The 21,380-nt window shown below is 43.1% G+C and overlaps 2 protein-coding genes across 3 annotated transcripts; one reads left to right on the top strand and one right to left on the bottom strand.

Moving 5' to 3' along the window:
* Positions 1–1,410: 1,410 nt before the first annotated feature.
* LOC105563933 (putative sodium-dependent multivitamin transporter) lies at positions 1,411–6,534 on the bottom strand. Of its 2 annotated transcripts, XM_012015941.1 has the most exons (8): positions 6,206–6,534; positions 5,524–5,745; positions 4,790–5,130; positions 4,173–4,292; positions 3,458–3,772; positions 2,745–2,862; positions 2,129–2,391; positions 1,411–1,950 (listed from the first exon to the last, which is right to left on the bottom strand). In XM_012015941.1, the coding sequence occupies exons 1-8, from the start codon at positions 6,311–6,313 to the stop codon at positions 1,716–1,718; spliced, it is 1,722 nt and encodes a 573-aa protein (XP_011871331.1). In that variant the 5' UTR covers positions 6,314–6,534; the 3' UTR covers positions 1,411–1,715. The 2 variants fall into 2 exon arrangements, with proteins under 2 accessions (XP_011871331.1, XP_011871332.1); XM_012015942.1 differs by lacking the exon at positions 5,524–5,745 and having other exon boundaries at positions 6,206–6,533.
* A 958-nt stretch (positions 6,535–7,492) lies between these two features.
* Positions 7,493–21,371, top strand: LOC105563934 (protein expanded-like). Its single transcript, XM_012015943.1, has 12 exons — positions 7,493–7,661; positions 8,061–8,163; positions 12,615–12,694; positions 13,396–13,475; positions 14,391–14,631; positions 15,047–15,322; positions 15,452–15,617; positions 15,922–16,230; positions 16,608–16,886; positions 17,130–17,957; positions 18,039–18,904; positions 19,202–21,371. Exons 1-12 carry the CDS (start codon positions 7,548–7,550, stop codon positions 19,703–19,705), a joined length of 3,846 nt encoding a protein of 1,281 aa, XP_011871333.1. The 5' UTR covers positions 7,493–7,547; the 3' UTR covers positions 19,706–21,371.
* The last annotated feature ends 9 nt before the right edge of the window (positions 21,372–21,380 follow it).

The following is a 21,380-nucleotide window of genomic DNA, read 5'->3' as shown; positions in this document are numbered from 1 at the left end:
AGAGAGAGAGAGAGAGAGAGAGAGGGGGGGGGGAGAGAAAAATATATGCAAGAATGATTAAAACTAATGGGAAAATAATACAAAGATAAAGGAAAGTCCTCTATTATGAGATAGCAGGTTTTTAACATCCAAATTCAATCACAATCTTCTTTCGCGGCGATTACACAATCTAACAATGAATTTTCCACTAAATAGATCTCACTCCTAGGGCAATAAATTCCTGGTGGAACCAACAGACGATGCCTAATAATTTAGTAGTAACCCCGTTGTCTATAAGGAGCCTGTCTCATATAACAGGGGACTTTCCTCTGTACAAATAACGCACGTTTCTGAATTCTTAAAAATTCTAGGTGTAAGTTTAGACGTGTGCGAACTGTCGCGATTTGATGACGCACCTATGATAATAAACGCGAAACAACTGCAGGTGATTTGCTAACGTGGCTCAATTATTGAGAACGAGACGACAATCCATCGTAGAATGTGACACATGCGACACACGCAGGGGATAACGTTTGATATTTACATTTGTATTCTTATTAACACAAGTAACAAACTAATAAGAATTCTTCAGTGTCGCTAGCGATAATTAACAAACGTCAGTATTTTCTTGGCTACATTGGCTACACTGGCATTTTAACAATACAATAAACTTTCTGTATTATTAAACTGCCAGGTATAGTCGAGAAAATACTGACGTTGATAAGTAATAAAATTTTGACTTTACGTCTAATACATTTACCTCAAAAGCTCTTCCCACGGTGTCCCGATACTATGATCTAACGATATCGTTATTGTGTATAATTAATCGCTAAGAATTTGAGATTCGCTTGACGGGCAACGTCTCCGTAATAAATCTGGGAAATTTTGACAATTTCCTCCCTGCCTGGCATGGATGTTCTAAATTCGCTATTTTGGCGGACACGTTACTTTGGTGGTATTTCCTTACGTAAGAACTGCATGACGCAGGTCATTGCTTGCGTTTGCTCTCTGTGTGTCACCGTATGGCGCGCGCGCGTACACACCAGTCTGGCGGCATTCCATCGTGATTTGCGAACGTTTCGGTAAAGCGTACAGCGCGCAGTTTGTAGTCCGTAGTGTTTATGTCTGTACGTCGCGAGGCTCCCAGCTGGTATTTTCACACAGCGTGAAATGGCCCAATCCGATCATTCCTGATAAAAATGCTTCCTCCCGATTCACGGGAAGATGTTGGCATAATGTACGATCAATTGATAATTGTTATCTAGTTTGGGAAGTTTGCGAAAAGGCGCGAAAGTTTGAAATAACACGCGGACCGTTTCCCAAAGTTGGTCAAACGAGAGATTGTAATTTTACATGAGAAAATGAAGCCGGGAGTACGAAATAAAAAATATTCTTTACATATGATCATCGGAGATTAAATTAAACGTATGACAAGTTTAAACGCTTATATTCTCCGGTCAGAATTTTTTACATTTCCATTCATTGTGACATTATTATAGTCGGAGACCGCGCGAGAAGAAAGTTTGTTCAAAATTTGTGGATACGTGCTGTAGACTACACGGACGTATTTACATAACATGTATTAATTATTTACATTTCGTGACATAAATATTTATACTTTTAAATTTACTTATACGCGAGATATAAATATTCAACGATTTTATAAATAGAAATGCGAACGTTTAAATGCCATTTTCCTGCATCACCTACAAGAAAGAGGCTGTGGGTTCTCAGCCTTAATTGAATTTGATTGTACTGCGATATTTGTCCGCTTCTCTTCTCTTTTCAATACGATTTCCCACGATCGGACTTAGCAGGGCAGAATCGATTTCGGCCGGGCTTTCCCGAAAAATCCATCCCGTGGTCCAGCTGACGAGGGAGCCTGTGATTACGGCAAGGAGGAACCCCAGTGGACAGTACCACATGTAGGATATGCGATAAAGATAGAAATAGGATTTATCCTCCTCCACCCTGCAATCGAGAAGTGTTCGTTAAATCTCTTTGTTACAGTACAGTTCGTTAAATCTCTTTGCAACAGCATATTCCTGAGACTAAATCAAGTAAAAAAAAGTCCTGTATCACTTTTCCCTCCGACAAACAGTTGTCGAGATATACAATTAGCAAAGCTACATCCACTCTTTTTACTCACTGTTCATAGTGTAAGTTTGTGTAAATTAGCGGCTCCTCATCGTTTCTGTACATAAAAGTATTGTTGGATCTACATCCGTCTGTTGAGACGTCTAACCGCGGAATCGGCGGTTTCGGCTGTCCGAATCCTATCCACAAAGAGAACATGAGACTAAGAACGAAGCCCGTGATCGCGCCCCGTTGGTTGCACGACGGGAGAAACATGCCGAGGGTGTATAAGCCCAGCATAGGTCCACCCACGACACCAAAAATCGTCAGGGCGGCCTGCGGAAAAAGAAATTTTACAGAGGGAGAGAGTTGTTCTACGATGAGAATCTAATGTTGTAAAAGGTATTTAACTGAAACCTACAAAGACTGTCGAAAAGTACATGGCAAATTCTTTAACGTATGTAGAATCGACTTTTGCACGATTAAAATTAATGTTTCTGCTCTCTGAAAGTCAACCAGTGGAGTTTCACTGAAAACTGTGAATAGTCAATGATTTACAGTAATGTACTTATAACTGGAAATTAGTGACTATAATCTACTGATTGACTTCTAGAGAGTGGGATTATCTATATTTCTTGCATGGCATGTGTTTATTTTATTCGTTAATATTGAAAGCAAATTTTACACACCTGCAACAATCCGCCAAGATATTGTGTCAGAAAAGCGACTGCCACACACGCCAGTCCAACTACAAGAGCTAAAATTTTGCTAATGATTACTGACGCCGCAGCAGATAATTCCTTGTTTCTGAAATCAATATCGAAGATGTTATTATTTCTTGATTAATAATTCTTAAAAAAAGGGAGCAGAGAGGGTGTGCAAAAGGGCAAAGAAGAGAAAGAAAAGGGGAAAGAGGAAACGGGAAGGAAGAAGGAAACACAATATCTACGATGTTCAAGAGACGTTCAGGTTGTTCTACCTGAATCCCTTTAAAACAAGCTGCATCGCCTAAACGTCATAGACTCCAAGTAGGAACGTATTACAATAATACAAGAATTAGGACTAGACCAGGATTCGAACCTGGTGTTCTATTCCGTACACGGTTACCGACAACTGTCGATATCGTTAACGACGTTTGCGCAGTCTTTTTTTACATGTTAGAAAAACTGCGCAAACGTCGTTAACGATATCGACAGTTGTCGGTAACCGTGTACGGAATAGAACCCCTGGGACCTTCCGCTTGCCGGGCGAACGCTCTTCCAACTGAGCTATCCAGGCCCACGCTCGAAATCTTTCTCGCTTACCTACTTTATTTTACCGAATGAAATAGGAAACTAAATTGTTTCCTGGCACAACTCTGTTTACGATGTCCAAATTTTTGTCACGTTATCACGACTCTTACCTTACGCGGCAGAGAAGCTTGATGTAATCTTCAAGAATAACAGCGGAGAGGGAATTAACTGTTGCCGAGATGGTACTGAGTCCGGCGCTAAAAATCCCGGCTATGAAAAGCCCAGGCACACCGGGATAATCCGACAGCGTATCCATCACGTACAACGGCATCAGTTGATCGTTTGAGGCGATCCTGCCTTCTGTGAGTGGATCACAGTCATGATATTTCGCATATATCGCTAGTCCAGAAAAACACAGAGTAAGCGACATGATCGATGCCATCGGCCAGCTCCACCATAGTGCGCGCTGTGCGGCTGCTAGATTGCTAATACAATTGACATAGCGTAAAGTAAAGCCGTATTAATACAGGAAACTTGACGACAATTTGAAAACTTGGACTTTACAGCATCGGCCCTCAAATTCTACGCACCGACGAAATTTTATAAAGCTTATTTGCGGGACAATGCATCACGGCGCCCGAAGTTGTAAGAAGAATAATATCGGAGCAATAATTGTTTTCTCAAATTCTAGTAATAGTTTTAAAAAAATACACTGCCCACAAAATATATAACAAGACGTTTTGCATGTTTAAACATCGAACTCTGAATGAGTTCAATTTCGAAAAATATCACGAGAGGAAGATAACACAAAAGGACGATGCAACTAGTATTTTTAGACTTTATTAATTCACGTTTAATTGGAAATTAAAGTCAATCTCGCTTTACCTGACGGTCAGCATTCTTTGAACCTGAACTTGATTAACGCTGTACAAGGAAAGGTAAGTAAAGAAACCACCAAGTGTCAAACTCCACCAAGTATGTCGTACAGTTGGATCCACGGAGATGCTGCGGGCATACGTAAAAAGTTAAAATAAATAAATACTTCCTGCGCTCGTTGACAACTTTATTTTAATTCATTTCACTTGATCGATCAAGATGTTACTTTCAATTATCTATCGATAATCTTACCGATTTGTAAATTAATTAATTTACAATGTTAAGAAAATTACAAGGTTGCAGTGCACTTTTGTTAAACTTTTTCTCCTTCTGTCCGTCTACCATCATAATTCTATAAACACACAATAAAAAATAAAAAAAGATTCTATGATAGTTGATGCGATATTTTTTAATATCTTTCACATGATCATATGAAAATAATTCATCGTGATAAAGAAACAAATGAAATTGAGGAATTAAAATTTCACTCACTGTAAGTGAAATGATTTAAAATATAATTTACGTTCCCATAAGTATAAATGTCTAGTAACGAAAATCTATACATATAGAAATATAACACAAGCGGTTTGGGGACAGACACGAGGACGTTTTTGTCAAACTATTACTTGTCGAATTCCAACCGGGATCCATTTCCGGCGATCTGCCATATTCGGTCTAGACCACCGTTGTCAACAGCCGCGGTGGCGATAATTGTGACAACGGCAGCCAGCATTAATAGACCCTGGAAAACGTCGGTGATAAGTACCGCCTTGATACCGCCGATCGTCGAGTAGAAAGTGCAGATGAGTCCCAAACCAATCACACTTGCGGTCTTCGAAATACCCGTGGTGGCTTCTAAGGCCAGCGCAGGTGCATACAACACCACGCCGGTGTACAGAAGCAATTGGAGCAAAAAGGCAAAACTGGCTATTAATCGGGTGGCCGTGCCGAAACGCTTCTGTAGATACTGCAATAAATGCCCATACAGTTGCCATAAGTCAAATTAATTTTGATCAATTAAATTTTGAAGCGATACTTAACGCTATCTTATCTTCGGAATTATCGATTACAGTTTTGTAAATTAAAAAAAAGAGTGAAACAATATAAAATAATTTTCCTTTACTTTAGCACATCATTTTCTTGTCGCAAGACACTTTTTTTCATGCAGTTTAGGATTGCACTTAATAGTTTCGACTGCTTTTAAGCGGATAACAATTAAAGACATTAAGCATTTTATTAGATTGATGACAACTAATGTAGACAAAATTTCTTTGAAAATGATTAAACGTTTGTAATTGACCAAGATTATCTTCGGCAAACCTAATTTTAAATTTTGCATAATGGTGTTAACGCATTTTACCTCGAAAGCACTCGCAGTGCCTATCTTAAAAAATACCGGTAAATAAAAATAGGCTGCGAACGGCGTGGCGAGGCCATAAGAGATGTTGATCACAGCGTATTGCGTACCGTACATGTAATTTTCGGAGCTCACTCCAAGTAGACTGACCGCTGATAAATATGAAACCATCAAGCCTATCGCTACCGGGATCACTCCCATTGACTTGTCCGCCATGAAGTACGCCTACAGAAATGTTACACGTTCACAAGAAAAATTTTAGTTGGTCGTTTTCAGTTATTTTTATACTCTGAAAATATTAATCGATAAATCAGTCGAAAGATCAAAATTAAGAGTTATTCAAGTGTTATACCAGGGTGCACTAAAACCACCGGATATCCTTTAGAAAATTTCAAGACGAAAATTCTAATACAAAAATGTCGAGGCTGAGATAGTTGTTAAATAAGCGATCATATTTCACAGATGACAATAAATCGCAGGCCTGTCATTTGTGAAATATAATCGCTTATTATTTAAAAACTATTACAGCTTCGACGTTTTTGCATTAGAATTTTCGTCTTGAAATTTTCTAAAGGATCCATGATTAAAAGGACCGGTGGTTTCAGTACATCCCGTATAGTATGTTGTGTCTAGATGAAGATACGAAATTGTAACACGCAAAACAAGAAATGTACGATTTAATTACCTCGGTCGACTTCTGTCGCTGACGGCGCCAATAATATACACCGATGAAGAAACTGATCAGCAGAAATGCGGTAATCACCGCGTAATCCGGCGTAGTTAACGTTGCCATGACGTTTGTTGCAAATCTATCACCGCGTCACCAATGGAAAAACGTATTGCCCGTGGCGCGCCACGCCGTTTCGTTCGTGTAAATAGCTCCGATTTATTTTATTCTCGAAATAGATCTGCGCTTCGTCCCATTTTTAAGAGAGCTCAACCAGTGTCGTCTGGAGATATTGCTTATCAACGTAATGCCGTTTATTACGTATAATAATGCGTTTATAATCTCTGACGTTATCTAATCTCAGGTGTGATCACTATCACATGCGAACACACAGTCGTTTTGTGACTTCCTACCTTTATGTAATATAATACTCGAATGCACGTCCCATGGAAAAATGAAAAGTCAAGGTGACGTCAATTTGATGTCATATTGACCGAAATATGACATAAATTTGGTCAATCAAATTGACATCATCTTGACTTTTCATTTCCCTTGGAAAGTTGCTTCTGGAATACTTGTTCGAGTTAATCACACAATGAAATCTATAATAGATTATAACGAAAATTCGTTGTAGCAGTGTACTCGGACACTCTCAGGAGAGCAATGCTCTTATACACGAATGTTCTCGAAAGAGAGGCGAGCGGATATGATTTTCCTTTATTGCTTCTGCGGCGGAAAGGTATAAGCTGCGAGAGAGAGGTAGCGCACTCTTCGCTCGAGAATTCAGCGCGTTTTAATATAAAACTGATATTTCAAGGCCGAGCTATTTCGTCTAATCATCTTCAGTGACTTCAAGTAATAATGGGAAACAGATTAGATAAAACGCTGCCGACTGTGTCACATTTTTTGCTACTATCTGCACGTATGATTACTTTTATAACTTCTTAATCAAGTATTTATCGAGCCGACCGAGGTTTGTAACATTTCTTTCTTTCTGCTTTTGGAGGAAAACTCCTCCGCACACAATACTATACAGGATGTACTGAAACCACCGGTCCTTTTTACCATATAGATTCTTTAGAAAATTTAAAGATGAAACTTCTAATACAAAAACGCCGAGACTATAATAGTTTTTAAATAATAAGCGATTATATTTCACAAATAATTGGCCTGAGATTTATTATCGTTCGTGAAATAAAATCGCTTATTTAAAAACATATTTTGGGGCATATTGAGGACATATTTTGAGTTTCTGAGTTTTCCGTCAAGAAGGCTAGATCTACGTGAATTTTTCATACAATACTACTATTGTTGGCAGTGAGGACGCTGGGCGTAGCGGCGACGAAATGAAGCATGCAGCATGCGTGGTAGCGGTGTCACGGCTGCGCGGTCTTGCCTTCAACCCCTGTTGTCCGCCAGCCGCTATCTCGCCATTCACGCCCTTCCCGGTGATCCTGTCCACTTCATCGTCGAGGTGAGGCCAAATATCAATTGCGCCGTCAATGGCCGAGAGCCGTCGGGATTTTACCAAATGCACCTATTGAATCTGGAAAGATATGAAATCATTTTGTTACAGAAGCGCGAGTAAAGAAGTTAGATTCTTTCACTTTGGAAAGCAATTGTATCGAACCTGGAGATTTTTAACATGAGGAATTTCGAAATAATTTACGTGCACACGCGTCCGTATTATTTTTTCATCATTTTTATCAAACGTGAAATTTTTACTATGTTTTTTTCTAATTTTCATAAACAAAATAGTGCACGGTGAATTGTTCGATGTCACTTAGCGGCCAAAAAAACTGGCTGGAAAATGTAATCCAGGAATGATTTCTGAATGTTCTTATATGCCGAATAATCCATTTTACTTTTTCAGGCTAAGGCGAGAGTGAAGGAGGTTTATACGCAGACATGCACAATTCTCTGTTCCAAACAGGGCATGCGAGATTGCGAACTTTTCGGTCTGGCAATATTGTCCGGTGAGTAAAATTTTGTGTATACAAAACTGATAAAATTTACGTATTCGCAAATAAATCGTATTATTTTACTTCAACATTTTCTAATAAAAACGAACATTCTAGAACTTTTAACATGTTTCATGATCTGCGCAGCATCAAAATTGAGTTTATCGGAGTTGCTTGCTCAAGAAGAAAATTTGCTCAAAGCTTCAATCGACAAATCAATCCCTCTTGATTATGTTATAATTTGAAGCGCAAGGGATAAAAACTGAAGCAATTAAAGCGCGCATCGAAGTGGCTGTTGAAAAAAAATAGTCCTTTCCGTTACGGATCTATGACGAAGAAAAGCGATAGGAGCGGAGAAATTCGCGAAAGCATGAAACATTAGCGAGATGTCCAGGTCCCTCTTGACTAATCGTCAAGTTTTTCTGCATACCATACGGCTCACGTTCATCGCTACCCTCACCAATCGTGACAAGCCGGTCCGACTGGTGGCCCCCACCACGGGATAAAGCCTTCCCGGGTCCTCAAAGAGCCCTACGAGATCCCACCTCACCCATCCCTTCTACATTCCAGCGGGGCACCATCATCGGACTCGGTTGAGTTGGCAGGTCTTGAGACGCGCGAGCCATAGCATGACAAGAAAAAATGCACCTGAAAAACAAGTATAAGAAGAAAGGCAGCTCACACTCCCTGCATGCGCGTTATGGCTTGTGCGATTCGCGGTGGGTCTTGCGAATCTAAACCGGGACCCAGCTTTTGCCTCGCAACTCTTCTTCGAGCGAGACTATTTGACCTCTCCTTTCTTTTTACCGCCCGTCTGTTCCTGTGTGTTCACCTTTCCTCTCCATTATGCGATTCCTAGTTCTTCTTCTCGCAACTTTCTTTCTCTTTGTAACTTCCTATAATCTTTCCCGATTGAGCAAACAATCCGGGTTTATTCTCGGTAGAAGGAAGGTGGGCCGTTCTATTCGTAATTGGGCGATTACAAAAGTCGTATTCGCTGTACCTTGGAACTCTGTGCAACGAAATTTGTCTCGCTGGAGAATTTCCGTTGAAGGAATAGACTCCGGTCGCTTCTTCGTGTTGAGGAACTACATTTTATCACGTACTCATGTTCTAAGAATATTCATCTTTTTCACCAATTCACGCTTTTTATAATTTGACTAAACGCAATGTCGCGAATATTTAACGGTAATAACGAAACAGGCCAGGAGACATTAGACTCTCCACTTTGGACATCAACGCGCGTTGCATTCTACGCCCGATTTGAGTTTTGCAGACGCAAATAATTGAGAAAGGGAACACGTATGTTCAACTTGTACGTATAAAAATAAAAGAGATAGAGATGGATAGATAGAGAGACGAGCATGCGATAAATGAGAGAGATAATAAGTTGCCGTAAGACGGAGGAGAGAGAAGGGGAGAGAGAGAGAGACGAGAGCGCCGAGGAGAGGAAGCGGCCAGATAGAGGAGAAAGAGAAAAACGGGCAGAAAGGGGAAGCAGGAAAAAAAAGAGAACGGGGCCCCGGGTAAGACGGTAGCCCGATGATTTGTATAAGGCCTCTCGTATTCCATCTCCCGGTCGAGCATCTCCGGCCGGCGCAACGTACGGCCCCGCGTACAGGAATGTGGAAGGAGGACGGCCGAGGACAGGGATCGTTGGCACACGACGTGGTGGAAGAGGGGCGAAAAGGTCCGTTCTCTAGCTGGGCGGAGGGGAGAGACGGCAGAAAATACGCTCCGGCGCAGGTTCAAGGGATATATATCGCGGCGAGGTTAAAGCTGCGCCTCACAACAGGGCCTCTTGACGTCCCTCCTCTCTCTCCCTCTCTTCCCCCCCCCCCTGTGTCTCTTCCCCTCGTATCCTTCCAGCGCCCCACGCTGTATGTCACATCCTGCTCAACGACGAGCCTCGCCACCGCGAGCAACACCTTCTGCGCAGAGCCTTCAGTGGAGCCCTTTGATTTTGTTTGGAGAAGAAACCCGTTTTCCACATAGCAAAAATTGTTTTTCATTCTTTCCGCGACATTTCCTTCTTTTTTCCCCCCCTCGCTACTCTGTGCCATCAGAGTTGAGTCGGTCTTAGCTCTGCGGTCACACGTCTAGTTTGAGAGAGGAAGAAATTTTTTGGTCGATTCAAGAAATCTCCTCGCCATCTTTTCTTCCTTCGCCAACTGTTTCTTTCCCTGCTCTTCTCTTTCGTTACTTCTTCCCTTTCCCTTCCTTTCTACCGTCCAGTTCTCGTGAATTTTATTAAAATTACGATTCTTTGCAACGAAGGAGAAGAGTCGTGGATGTAAAACCGACGTCAGGGCTGAGCCGCGCTTGCGTTTCTCGTAAGAAATCTTTGATAGATTTGGCAAGCTGAGAAGTGTGCGTTTGAATGGAGACGTCTGTGCCAAGTTGCGAAGGTAGAAGAGAGCAGCTCGGATCCCTCCCTCTTCCACCGGGTGGTGATCAAGGCAATCAGGGATGATTACGAGTGTAATTATGGTTATAGCGCATTGCTGCACCGTACTGAGGTGGAAGGAGGAAAAAAAAGAGCATTGTTTCTTTCTGGGAAACAGATGGGCTCATGAGAGAGAAGTTCTCGCTTGTTGAACTTTTCTCGTTGCGACACACAGGAGATGCGCCTTTCCGACTTTTCCGATGCTCTTTACAAAGTGCGGCCTGCATTTATTAAGAAACACGATCGTATCTCGTGCCAAGAGCCTACGTGTGGCCAAGAGCAGGCCGGCTCCTGAAAGTTTTATACACCGAACGGAAACGAATAACGATGCTTGACGCGTAGTTCTGTAAACTAAATCGCTTTCGACACACCGGCATGGAAGAAATTGAGCGGAGGGCTAATCGTGAAACATAACGTAGCGTACTTTATCGAAATTGTCAGAGTGAAATATTCGAAAGGTAACCAGCCCTTTCGTACAGAATAATGAGAGGAATCGAGAAAACAGATGTGATATTAAAAAATATATATATCTTCTGTTTAAAAATGAAGAAAGTCAAGTCGACTTGGAAACTTCTGAAACTTTCGGCTCTGTCTTTCGCGAGCAAGACGCTAGGACGTCCGTGCTAGGCTAGACACCGGGGGATAGACGAAAGTCTGAAGCAAAAGGGAATAAAACTTAAGATCCACGACGCGGGCTCGATCGAATCCAAATGAGATGAAGAAAAAAGGGAGGCCGTGCGCTCCCTCCGTGACTGCGAAGAATATCTCCGGTGGAATACGATGGGCCCTATAGTCCCGATGGATTATTACGCGAGGGCCAGGGTTAGCCTTCGGGCAACATTCCCGAGTAATGGCCGGGTTATACCTCGGGTAACACAGGTGCTCTCTTCCCCACGGAAAGAGGGAGCGTATCGAAAGAGGAATACCGGAGCGGCTTAAGTCCATTTTAGACGACCTATAATTTGCAACAGAGTACAGGATAAAATTCTACGTGTAATTTGATATATTATAAAGAGCGAGAGGGGAGGGGGGGGGCAGAAGTTATATACAAAATTAGAAGATATATACTTTTGCGAAGAAAATGTGAGCACTATGTATGCGCGTCGCTTAAACTTAGATTAACCATAAATTCGCGATGCGAAATCTTAATTTCGAAGTTTGCAATAATCTTCATTTCTAAGAGCGAACAGCGCGCAAAATAATTTACCGTCGGCAAAAAAAATTGAGCGCGAGAAACGGAAAGAAAACTCGGATATGGATTTTAGTTATGAACGCGGACGCCGATAGGTTTTGTGCTGACGAAGATGAACCTATCCAATATTCATGGGCGACTGTTGTTTCATCGTGAGAGGGATTTTGCATTTGCATGCAACAACAGCTAGTTTGCCAGCACGGCGTTTGCTTGCACGGGAGAATTGTAGATTGCACGGATTGCGCGCGGGAACCTTGAGGGTCCCGAACCCTGGTTACGGTCCCCGGTCAGCATTCGAGGTTTCAAATCGAATTCCAGTGTGAAAAACATGTCACGTTATCGTGCCATAAGAGCTCGGGCGTCTGGCCGCGTGCAGGCCGGACAGGTTTGAGGGGGCCCTCATTCACCAACATCTTCTTGCCAGGCCTCTTTCATTGTTTCACTCGTTTATGGAGTATCGGCACCTCGGCGTTGTCAATCGTGCGAAAGAACGTGCGAAGGAAGTGAACCTCCGAGTTCCGAATGGGCTCAACAGCCCATGCCAGAAAGGAGACGTATTCGTCTTGTCGTTAGATACGTACCTAATTATGCTGCGGAATCCAATATGCGATAAAAGAAATTGCAAATTCATACTTGGCTATTTGTCTAAAATAAAAGATTTAGAAAAATTGTGTAGAATTCCAGTGAGAAATGATTCGTAGATCGACGTCAATTTGACGGTACCGATGTCGACTCGACATCGATCGATGAATCATTTCTCGCTGGGATACTTTTAACGCTTGTATAGCAATAGACTTGAAACAAACGCGTCGTTCTTATATGTTTCAGACGGCGAGTACCTATTTGTGGATCCCGAGAATAAGCTGAGCAAATACGCCCCAAAGAATTGGCGGAACTCTCATACATATGTAAGTAGTTGCTTACTTGCTGTTTATCATTTTATTTTAATTAGAAGGAACGAAAAAAAAGCACGGGAACCGAACGGAAAGAGGCGAATGAACGAGAAAGAGAGGAAAGTATACTTTACCGGAAACTGTTAGAAACCTGAAGTACGGTTTTGTAACTACGATTATTCGCTGATATTAATTGACATGATTCGAAGAGACTGCAATTAACAGATTTACATTGTTTTCTACTGTTCATAGAAAACGATAATTCGCGTTAAGGCCAATAAGCTTGTATTCGCAGATACATTTGTGCGATACAAAAATGATTCTCCTCACTTACTTCTAATATCTTCCAATTGAGCCGCGTGGGTACCAATTCCGACTCAGGTTGTCCTCAACCAATGGTCGAACTGAACAAAACTGCGGACTCACTCTTTTATAGTGTTCGTTAAGAACTTCCTCTTCACTGATCATCTCAGATGACGTAAGTGACACAATGTTTGCGCTCTCGAGACTGTGAGTTGCTTTAGACAATTCACAAATTTCTTCAAGCACCAGGATCTCTATCAAATTTCTCTCTGGAAAAACGAGTGTGCGGTTAAACAGTATCCCGGACGGCGTGGGGCAGCTGTAACGCAATAACTATTAAAATAATATGCAACTCTTCTAGTTGTTATTGTGACACATAATATACGAATATTATACGTTTATATTATTTGCAGGGTTTGGATAGCAGTGGAAGACCAGTCTTTGTTCTATACTTTCGAGTTCGTTTCTACATCGATACGCCATTACTGTTAAGGTAACACATAAATATCTTCTGTTCAAAATAAACTATTTTTAAACAAATCTTTAAGATACATAAATTTCCGCGTCTCGACCAATCGGTTGGTCGCAGATATTTTCGAAGAAGGAACAGGAACGTTTCGATCTTTAATTCGTTCGCGGAATCGTGATAACGAATATGCCGTACATCCGTGTATTGCCAGCGTTGCAAAATGCAAAGTAAGTTCGGCTGTTTGTTCTCTCTTGAACAGTGTCTAAAAGACGCCGCCGGTGTCGTGCGATTAAAAGGCTCCGTCATGGAAAAGAGTAAGAGACGCGAAGACGAGACGAGGGGCGTCGCGTACGCGGAAACAGCGAGATACGAAATTGCGGGGATAAATTCATACGAGAGAGAGAGATTTTATTTTCGCGAAACGAAATCCGGATTCTCGTCCAGTAGCTGAGTAGTGCTACCTATTCTTGTAATTATAAAATAATTATACAGAAAACGATAGACGGATACGCCTAAAACGAGAGCGCTCGCAGAGCGGTAATTATACCGATTCGCAGTGGTTCTTTTTATTTCGACACACGAAACCCTGTGATTTACATTGAATTTGACGATTCACCGTTTGCCCTCGGGGTTTAATTTTTCTGCCTACGAGCCTCGACCGGCCTCGACCGTGCTCTCGCCATCGCTTCCGATTTCAGTTAAAAAGTATAAAGTAAAAGTTCAGTCCAAAAGTATTCGGTCAAAACGTATACCCAGTCTGCCTGGGCCGCTCTTTACGAACTGGAAACCTTCTACATTGTACCCTAGTAGCACAGTGCATTGGCTAAACATTGGTGCAATGTTGGTATTATATTAAAAGTGCATTGGCCAATATTGGAATAAACGTAAATATTACACGATAATTTTCGATTATTATTATTGTAATACTTGTGGTTTCAGCGATGACACGTCGCGGCACCACTATTACCTGCAACTGCGCGACAATGTCGTCAGGCATGGCGGCGGGGTGGAGAGCCTCCATTCTCACCATCCCCTTCACGAACTATCCATCATCACGCCGCTGCTTGTGCTCGCTGGGCTTGCCCTTCAAGCCGACCTTGGCGATTACTCCGAAGAACGTCACAGACCGCATGCGGGATCTGTCGGCTACTGCAAACCCACGGATTACCTTCCTCCCCATGTAAGCTAAACTCTCAGTTCTCAGAGATTTCTAATTTCCTCGACGCAGAGTGATGGAATTATTATATATAGAGGAAAGTCCTCGATTGTGCGATAGGTCTCTAGTACTAGCGGGTTTTCAACGCCCAAATTCAATCACAGATCTTTTTTCGCAACCATTACACGATCTAACAATGAATTTTCCACTAAACAGATTTGGCTCCAATACACTCATGGTGGAATCAACAGATAATTCGGCTTCGACAACATTAATTTTTATAATGACGAAAGGAATTGATTGATGACTATGTTGTTTTTACAGTGCGATTACACTTTTCCCTTAAATGCAGCCATGTTAAATGTGTGATTCTTACATGATCACTTCGGATCACGATTATATCCTTTTAATCGGTTAAATGTGTCTCGAATGCTCTCAGATGTGCCTTGAGTCGAACGTGCTCGCCGTGCTTGCAGCCCAGCACAGGGAGAACAGTGGGCTCTCCAGAGAGGAGGCAGAGCTGCAATACATCCGGGAGGCGATGCTGTTGGAGGCGCCGCTCAACGCTCACCTGTATCGGTTGCGCCGAAGTAAGAACGAGGCGGGGCCGGGGCGCATACTCCTGGCAATTTGCGCTCGCGGAGTGCGAATCTACTCCGAGGAGGAGACACCGCGCGTTTTCGCTTGGAACAATATCGGCAAGCTCTCTTTCGATGTAAGCGTTAAAACCAAAAGAAATAATATGTCATCGTCGAAGCTCCTGCTCGTTCGCTGCAACAATGTCGAATTGTCATTCCAGAGGGGCGAAAAATCGTATAAAACAATTTTTTTGTGTCTTACACAGCGCAAAAAGTTCGAAATCCGAGCGGTTGACCAGCCGGAAAAATTCACCCTCTACAGCGGCTGCGATGACAAGAGCAAGCTTCTCTTGGGGCTTTGCCGCGACACCCATCAGTTCTCTATGGCTATAGCACCTAGAGTAAACGAAGCTATTAGGCGGGAGGAAGAAGGTGAACTTACTTTGTATTTTTATTCCTTATCAAGTATTGAGCAATTAATTAATTAATCGCTCAACATTACCAGTTTTACATTCTTCGCTGGCTCTTATACCATGTAAAGTAAGATAATCCTTTCTTATTCTCCATTTTCCGCCGTGTACGCATGCATCTTTTTCTCATTCTTCTCTTATTTAATTCCTTTTCTTTTTCTTCCTTATCTCCCCTTTGAGCCCCTTTGAAGCCGCTGTGAAGAAATTAAATAGATCTTTGAAAATGGTGAATTGTCATAATATAATAGATTAAATCCGGTTTGTAGAACGGAAAGTCTTGAGGGATTGTTACATGTACCCTACCCGATGTAAGTTGAGTTTAACGGCGCGCGGTGCGCGCGGCGACCAACGAATTTCCGTCATCTCGAGTACATCCTCGAACACGACGTCCGGTATCGTCAGCGATCGGGTGCATAGCGAAGATGAGCCTGATACCGCACCAGCGTCGACCGAGTGTTTGCCACGTCTTACCGAGACGGTACCTTATTCGGATGGCCAGAGTAGAGTTTTAAATGGCACGAGTGGGGATACGGACAATCACTCTATGCCATCCTCTTCCGTTTCTATTATTGACGGTAAGCTTAGTCAATAATAGAAACTTGAATTTATTAACGCTGAGTCGAGTCCAAAAATTTCACCACACAACGTAACACACTCCGTTTCCTGACGAAAAGTAAAGTTGCTTCTCCATATATGGATTCACCAGTGTGGATAATTTTGCCGTATAGCATCTTTTTACTTAAATCGTTAAATTTGAGCTTTTATTTATTGCGATCTGTCATTAGTTTGCAAGAAGGAGAAACATTCACTTACACTGAAATGCAATCTGTTCTTCATAGAGTGAGAGAGAAGGATTATGGATCACGCCAGTATGTCTTATTGGCTTGATCGCTTCCCCGCAATCGCGGTGGAATACGGTGGAATCTAAACATGATAGCGGGACAATTTTCAGAGATTGACAACTCCGACGCGACTTCTACATCGGTGGTACTACGCCTCGCGTCAAGTGCCGCGACCGCCGCCGAGGGCTCGCAATGCAGCAGCAGTTGCAGCACGGTGGTCGTCGTTAACGCGTCTGCGGGCGGAACGTCGCGGATACGCCGCGCCTCGGCGACGTCCAGTTTGGAGCTAGGCTACTCGCACACGGCGCAAAATTCGGCGATCTCCTCGGAGACTGCCAGCTTTCCGGGTGCTATTTACGACAGATGTAAGAAGACAGGTAAATACACAGGTGAGCGAATACAGGAGAACAGGGTCAGCAGTTTGGAAAACGTCTCTGTCGACATAGTACCTTTTTAGAATCACCTAGCCCGCGTCCCTCTGTATTTTACTACAGTCCCTCGATTCCCACTGTTGTAATGGTGCGCGGGAAAAACGTGCACAGAATACAAATGCCATTCTGTTTTTCACTCGCGTTCCGAATTAAGGCGTGGTCACGTATAGTCGTAAATCTCCAAGTGATTTTTTTTTTCAGGTACCGATATTGCCAGTGAAACTAGCGGCGTGTACACGCTGAGAAGCAGTGAGATCCAAGACGAAAGAATTAGTGATGACCTGTATTCACCTACGGGCGACACCAACGAGTCCTCGGCGGCGAGTGATGTTTGCGCCCTGAGCTCCGTTCAATCGACCACTGACGAAGCGTCTATCACGTCCGGCTTCTACACCATTCACAGTGGATTACGATCCGAAAGCAGCGATGTTTACACGGAAGATGTTGGCGCGGAGGATCAGGAGCCAATATATAGCCTGTGCAAGGGCGACGATGACGGGGTCTCCCTGAACCGACAGCTCGAGGACTCGCGCTCGCGTAGCAATAGCATACTCAGTGTGAGCAGCTTCCGTGGGGACGGCAGCGATCCGTCCAGCGCGAGGCCGTTACTGTCAGCTGACGAGTTATCGGACCTGATAGTCCGCAGGTATCCCCCGCACCAAACTATCAGTAACTCGATAGACTCGGACTGTGAGTACGTGATGCCACCACCGCCGCCGCCACCCAGGACGGACAGTGATCGGCAATTGCCGCCGCCACCGTATCCGAGAGAGACCATTGACTACGCGACGATCAATGTCTCGAAGAGGTCCAGCATACCAGAGTTGGCCCGGGAACGTGAGCCACCACCGCCACCGCCGTACAACACCACCCGCGGTGACTTCGTCCCGTTGCCGCCACGACGAGCCGATCCACCGCCGCCGCCGCCTCCGTACTCGTCGTCGCGAGAGAGAATTCAAATACCGCCACCCACCCCGCCGCGAAACGACGCTGTGACGCCGCGGGAACCTCCACCACCCCCGCCGCCCTATCCCGACATGCCGACGGCGATCGGCCCTGCTCCGAGAGTCGCGAAAACCACCAGCGACGGGAAAGTCGCGCCGAAACCACCTCCTAGAATCCAACCGCCTACCTATCCGGGCGATAAGATGAAACCCACCCCCGTGCATGCACCGGTTGCCGCTCTCGTGGTCGGCCCGAACAATTACCTGGACGTGCACGCTTCCCGTAGCGGTCCGGTGCTTTTACCGTATCTGACAACGCCACCGCCCCCGCCTCCTCTGCCACCACCGCCGATAATACATCCGCGACAACCGCCGCCGCCACCGCCACCGCCGCCGCCGCCATCATCATCATCATCGACGACGCAACAGTCGGCGTCCAGTCTGGCGACCGTTTACACAAGTCAAGTTTCTCGATCGCAGATAGAACAGTACAAACAACAACTTTACTCCGACGTCGATTTCGTAATATTTCCACTCAAAGATCCGGCGGTGTCGAAGCAAGAGTACATTGACGCCAAGCAGGGTTCTCTCATGGCGGCTATGGCGGCTTATCCGCCGCCACCGTATCCGTCCTTCAGCAAGTCCTCGGTGATGTATCGTAGCACACCCTATCTTCCTGGTTCCTCACTTTCCTCGCAATCCAAGTACGCGTCCAACCAGAATCTGAGCTCCAGCGACGTCGGTAGCTCAAGCGGGAATTATCTTCAAGGCAATCTGAACAGCCACTACGCCGCTAGCACTAGCTCGCTTTATAGCGGTGCAACCTGTTCGTCCACGGGCAGCCACAGTCTCAGAAGGGAACCGCCCGTGCCAACTCACCCTCACACGTTGGATGCGTTCTCGCGGACTAGAAGCGACGAGAACATCCTCAAATGCTTGGATAATTTAATTGCCAGCAAGATGCAATCTCTGCCGCAGTCCAAGCATCGCAGGCTACCACCGCCGCCGCCGCCGCCGCCCTACGAAATACAGGTGATATAAAAAAAATGCCATATCTTTTGTTTGATCGGTATTACAACAGTTTATCGAAATCGAAACGAGAGGATACTTGGGTTTTCTTGTTGTCTTGTTGTGCGCACTTGTGCATTATTCTTTAGTTTCGTGACTATTTTTTACATATATTATATAATTAATCTTAAATTCAAATTAAAGCATTATGGAGAAAAATGTACATGTTTAAAAACAAAAGACAATCTCTGTATCTTGGAATGATACATTTTTTTACAAAATTATATATATTTTAATGAGAAGGTATGCTATTTGTTTTAGAATCTTGAAAAGAATCAGCCGCTACCGTCGTCTTCCTCAACGACAACCTCCTCGTTGGCCGCCACGGCTACGAGCAAACTTAAGAAACTCAGCAATGGCGTGGAGGAGAATGACGAAGGAAAGGGCGACGATATGTTGGACATCCGAACGCTTCGCGAGAAAAGTCGTAATTTAGATTTACCGTTAATTTCCGCGCTATGCAACGACCAATACCTGCTGAAGCAGACGAAGGCCTTCGTCCTGCCGAAGCATCCCAGCGAGATAACTTCCACCGCCGCGTCCACGAAGAGCGGTACGCGGAGCAGCAACGGCGCGACGTCCAGCAGGAACAAGTATCCGGTGAGCGGACTGTCAACAACGCAAATTCAGAAACCACTTAGGAAATCCTCGACGAGCACTCACAAGCATCCCTCAGAGGCAAAGAGTAGTGCCTACAAGGTCAACGCCTCCTCCGCAGGAGTTTCGACCATCAAGAAGGACTTCACAAGGGCATCTCACTCCTAACGCTTGTGTAGACAACTTCTTTCTCATTCATAGACTCTTATAGCTCAGGATGAAAGTACATTCTATAATCCCATTCCATAATCACTATCGCGCGTTACGTCGATTTGATGTTTAATTAATGCGACGTAATAAGGAACCGTACGACAAGTTGAATGTCGTTCCCGCGGACCGTGCTTCTTTGATTCAGGGTGCCATCTCGTTCGTTCGCTATTTCTTCTCTCTCTTCTTTTACCGCACAAATATGTAGAAGCTCCAACTAGATGAACGTTTGTTCCAATATTATTAGATGGATACTTGAATTTTTTCGTGTTAGACACTAAAGCGTTATTGTCTCTTGCTCAATTATATATTGCGATGAAAATTCCATTCATAAGCCCCGATAAAGGCGGCACTAGTCCCGCTCGTTGTTAGGATAAATCATAGAGTTATTGGCCATTGCATATATGGTAATCATGTGATAATATTCAGAGAATTAGATAATTTTATTTATATATTACGCTGCTTGCTTGTCTTAATGGATTATTAGGAACCCGAATTTATAGGAAATTCGTCCTTCCGGGCGTTAATATCGTCCAATTGCGATACGTTTGACGTTATAGAAACTTTAAATTGAATAACATCTCGAGAATATCAGCAACCAATGCATGCTGAAATATAATTAATTATTTTAATCGCTGAAGTTTGATTTACAAAGCTACTCAAGCAGTAATCCTCTATTTATTTCGATTATAGAATTAAATTATGATAAGATTAGAGTACAATTACGTACTTGTATATTGTTTTCGATGCGATGCTTACTGACAATTCTGACGAAAGTAAATATTGCGTGGGTGGCCAATAATGATATAGTTTACCCTACTTTAGTTTACCCTATATATCATAAAAAAAGAGAAATGACTTCCTCACGTAATATAATCACAGAATACATATATATTTCGGATAAAAACACTTGTGTGATTATTGTAATTAGACGAATAGTAGCTATTCTAGAATTTTCAGGAGTAATATTTATTATCGAGCAATGTCCCGTCCATCCTTTAATTTCTTTCAGTGCTTATTCCGTAGCACAATATTATCAAAGCATCTTAATGCACATATAGTGCCGCTAGTGTAGCTGATCCTTTTTGTACTTTTGTAATTGATACGGTTCAACATTACAAAGCTACCACCCAAATTTACTGACCTGATTGGAAAAATTAATCGTTAAATTTATATGCAATACTTGTAAGTGCAATGCAGGATAACATTTTTAATATCTCGCTTTTTTTTATTAAAAATATTTCCGAAATATTTCGGGGGTCCCGAAATAGCGACCTCATTCGTTTCTCGCATTACTTATAATTTGATAAATTTTTAATGCGGAATTAATTTTATTTCGGATCCTGCAAGGGATCGCACACCTCTAGAATTATAAGAGAATCAAATAAACGAAAGTGCAACAACTTAATAAAATTGTTACAATAAAAGAACAGCAATTTAGTCCTAAAAATAGCTTACACTAATTGTCATTAGAGTTTAATATTGTATTACAAATTCCGCATCTGTACATAATATTGCGTAACACTACGTAATACTGCGTGATTTTATACGTAGACAAAAATCTCGTGTGTATGTATCCCACGCGCCATCTCAGTTATAAATAAATAAAATCTTTTGTAATAAAAGACAATTTGTG

This window comes from Vollenhovia emeryi, unplaced genomic scaffold, assembly GCF_000949405.1.
Source record: "Vollenhovia emeryi isolate VEMERY1.0 unplaced genomic scaffold, V.emery_V1.0 DF939169.1, whole genome shotgun sequence".
In the NCBI taxonomy this organism is placed as follows: Eukaryota; Metazoa; Arthropoda; class Insecta; order Hymenoptera; family Formicidae; genus Vollenhovia; species Vollenhovia emeryi.
This window is presented reverse-complemented; position numbering and strand designations above follow the sequence as displayed.

Coding starts and splice junctions, on each gene's coding strand:
- LOC105563933 (XM_012015941.1), bottom strand. CDS start 6,313: ATGGCAACGTTAACTACGCCGGATTACGCGGTGATTACCGCATTTCTG. Junction 3,773..4,172: donor CAAAGAATGCTGACCGTCAG/GTAAAGCGAGAT, acceptor CAATTGTATTAG/CAATCTAGCAGCCGCACAGC. Junction 1,951..2,128: donor ACAAACTTACACTATGAACA/GTGAGTAAAAAG, acceptor TCTCGATTGCAG/GGTGGAGGAGGATAAATCCT.
- LOC105563934 (XM_012015943.1), top strand. CDS start 7,548: ATGCGTGGTAGCGGTGTCACGGCTGCGCGGTCTTGCCTTCAACCCCTG. Junction 12,695..13,395: donor GGCGGAACTCTCATACATAT/GTAAGTAGTTGC, acceptor TATTATTTGCAG/GGTTTGGATAGCAGTGGAAG. Junction 16,231..16,607: donor TTCCGTTTCTATTATTGACG/GTAAGCTTAGTC, acceptor GACAATTTTCAG/AGATTGACAACTCCGACGCG.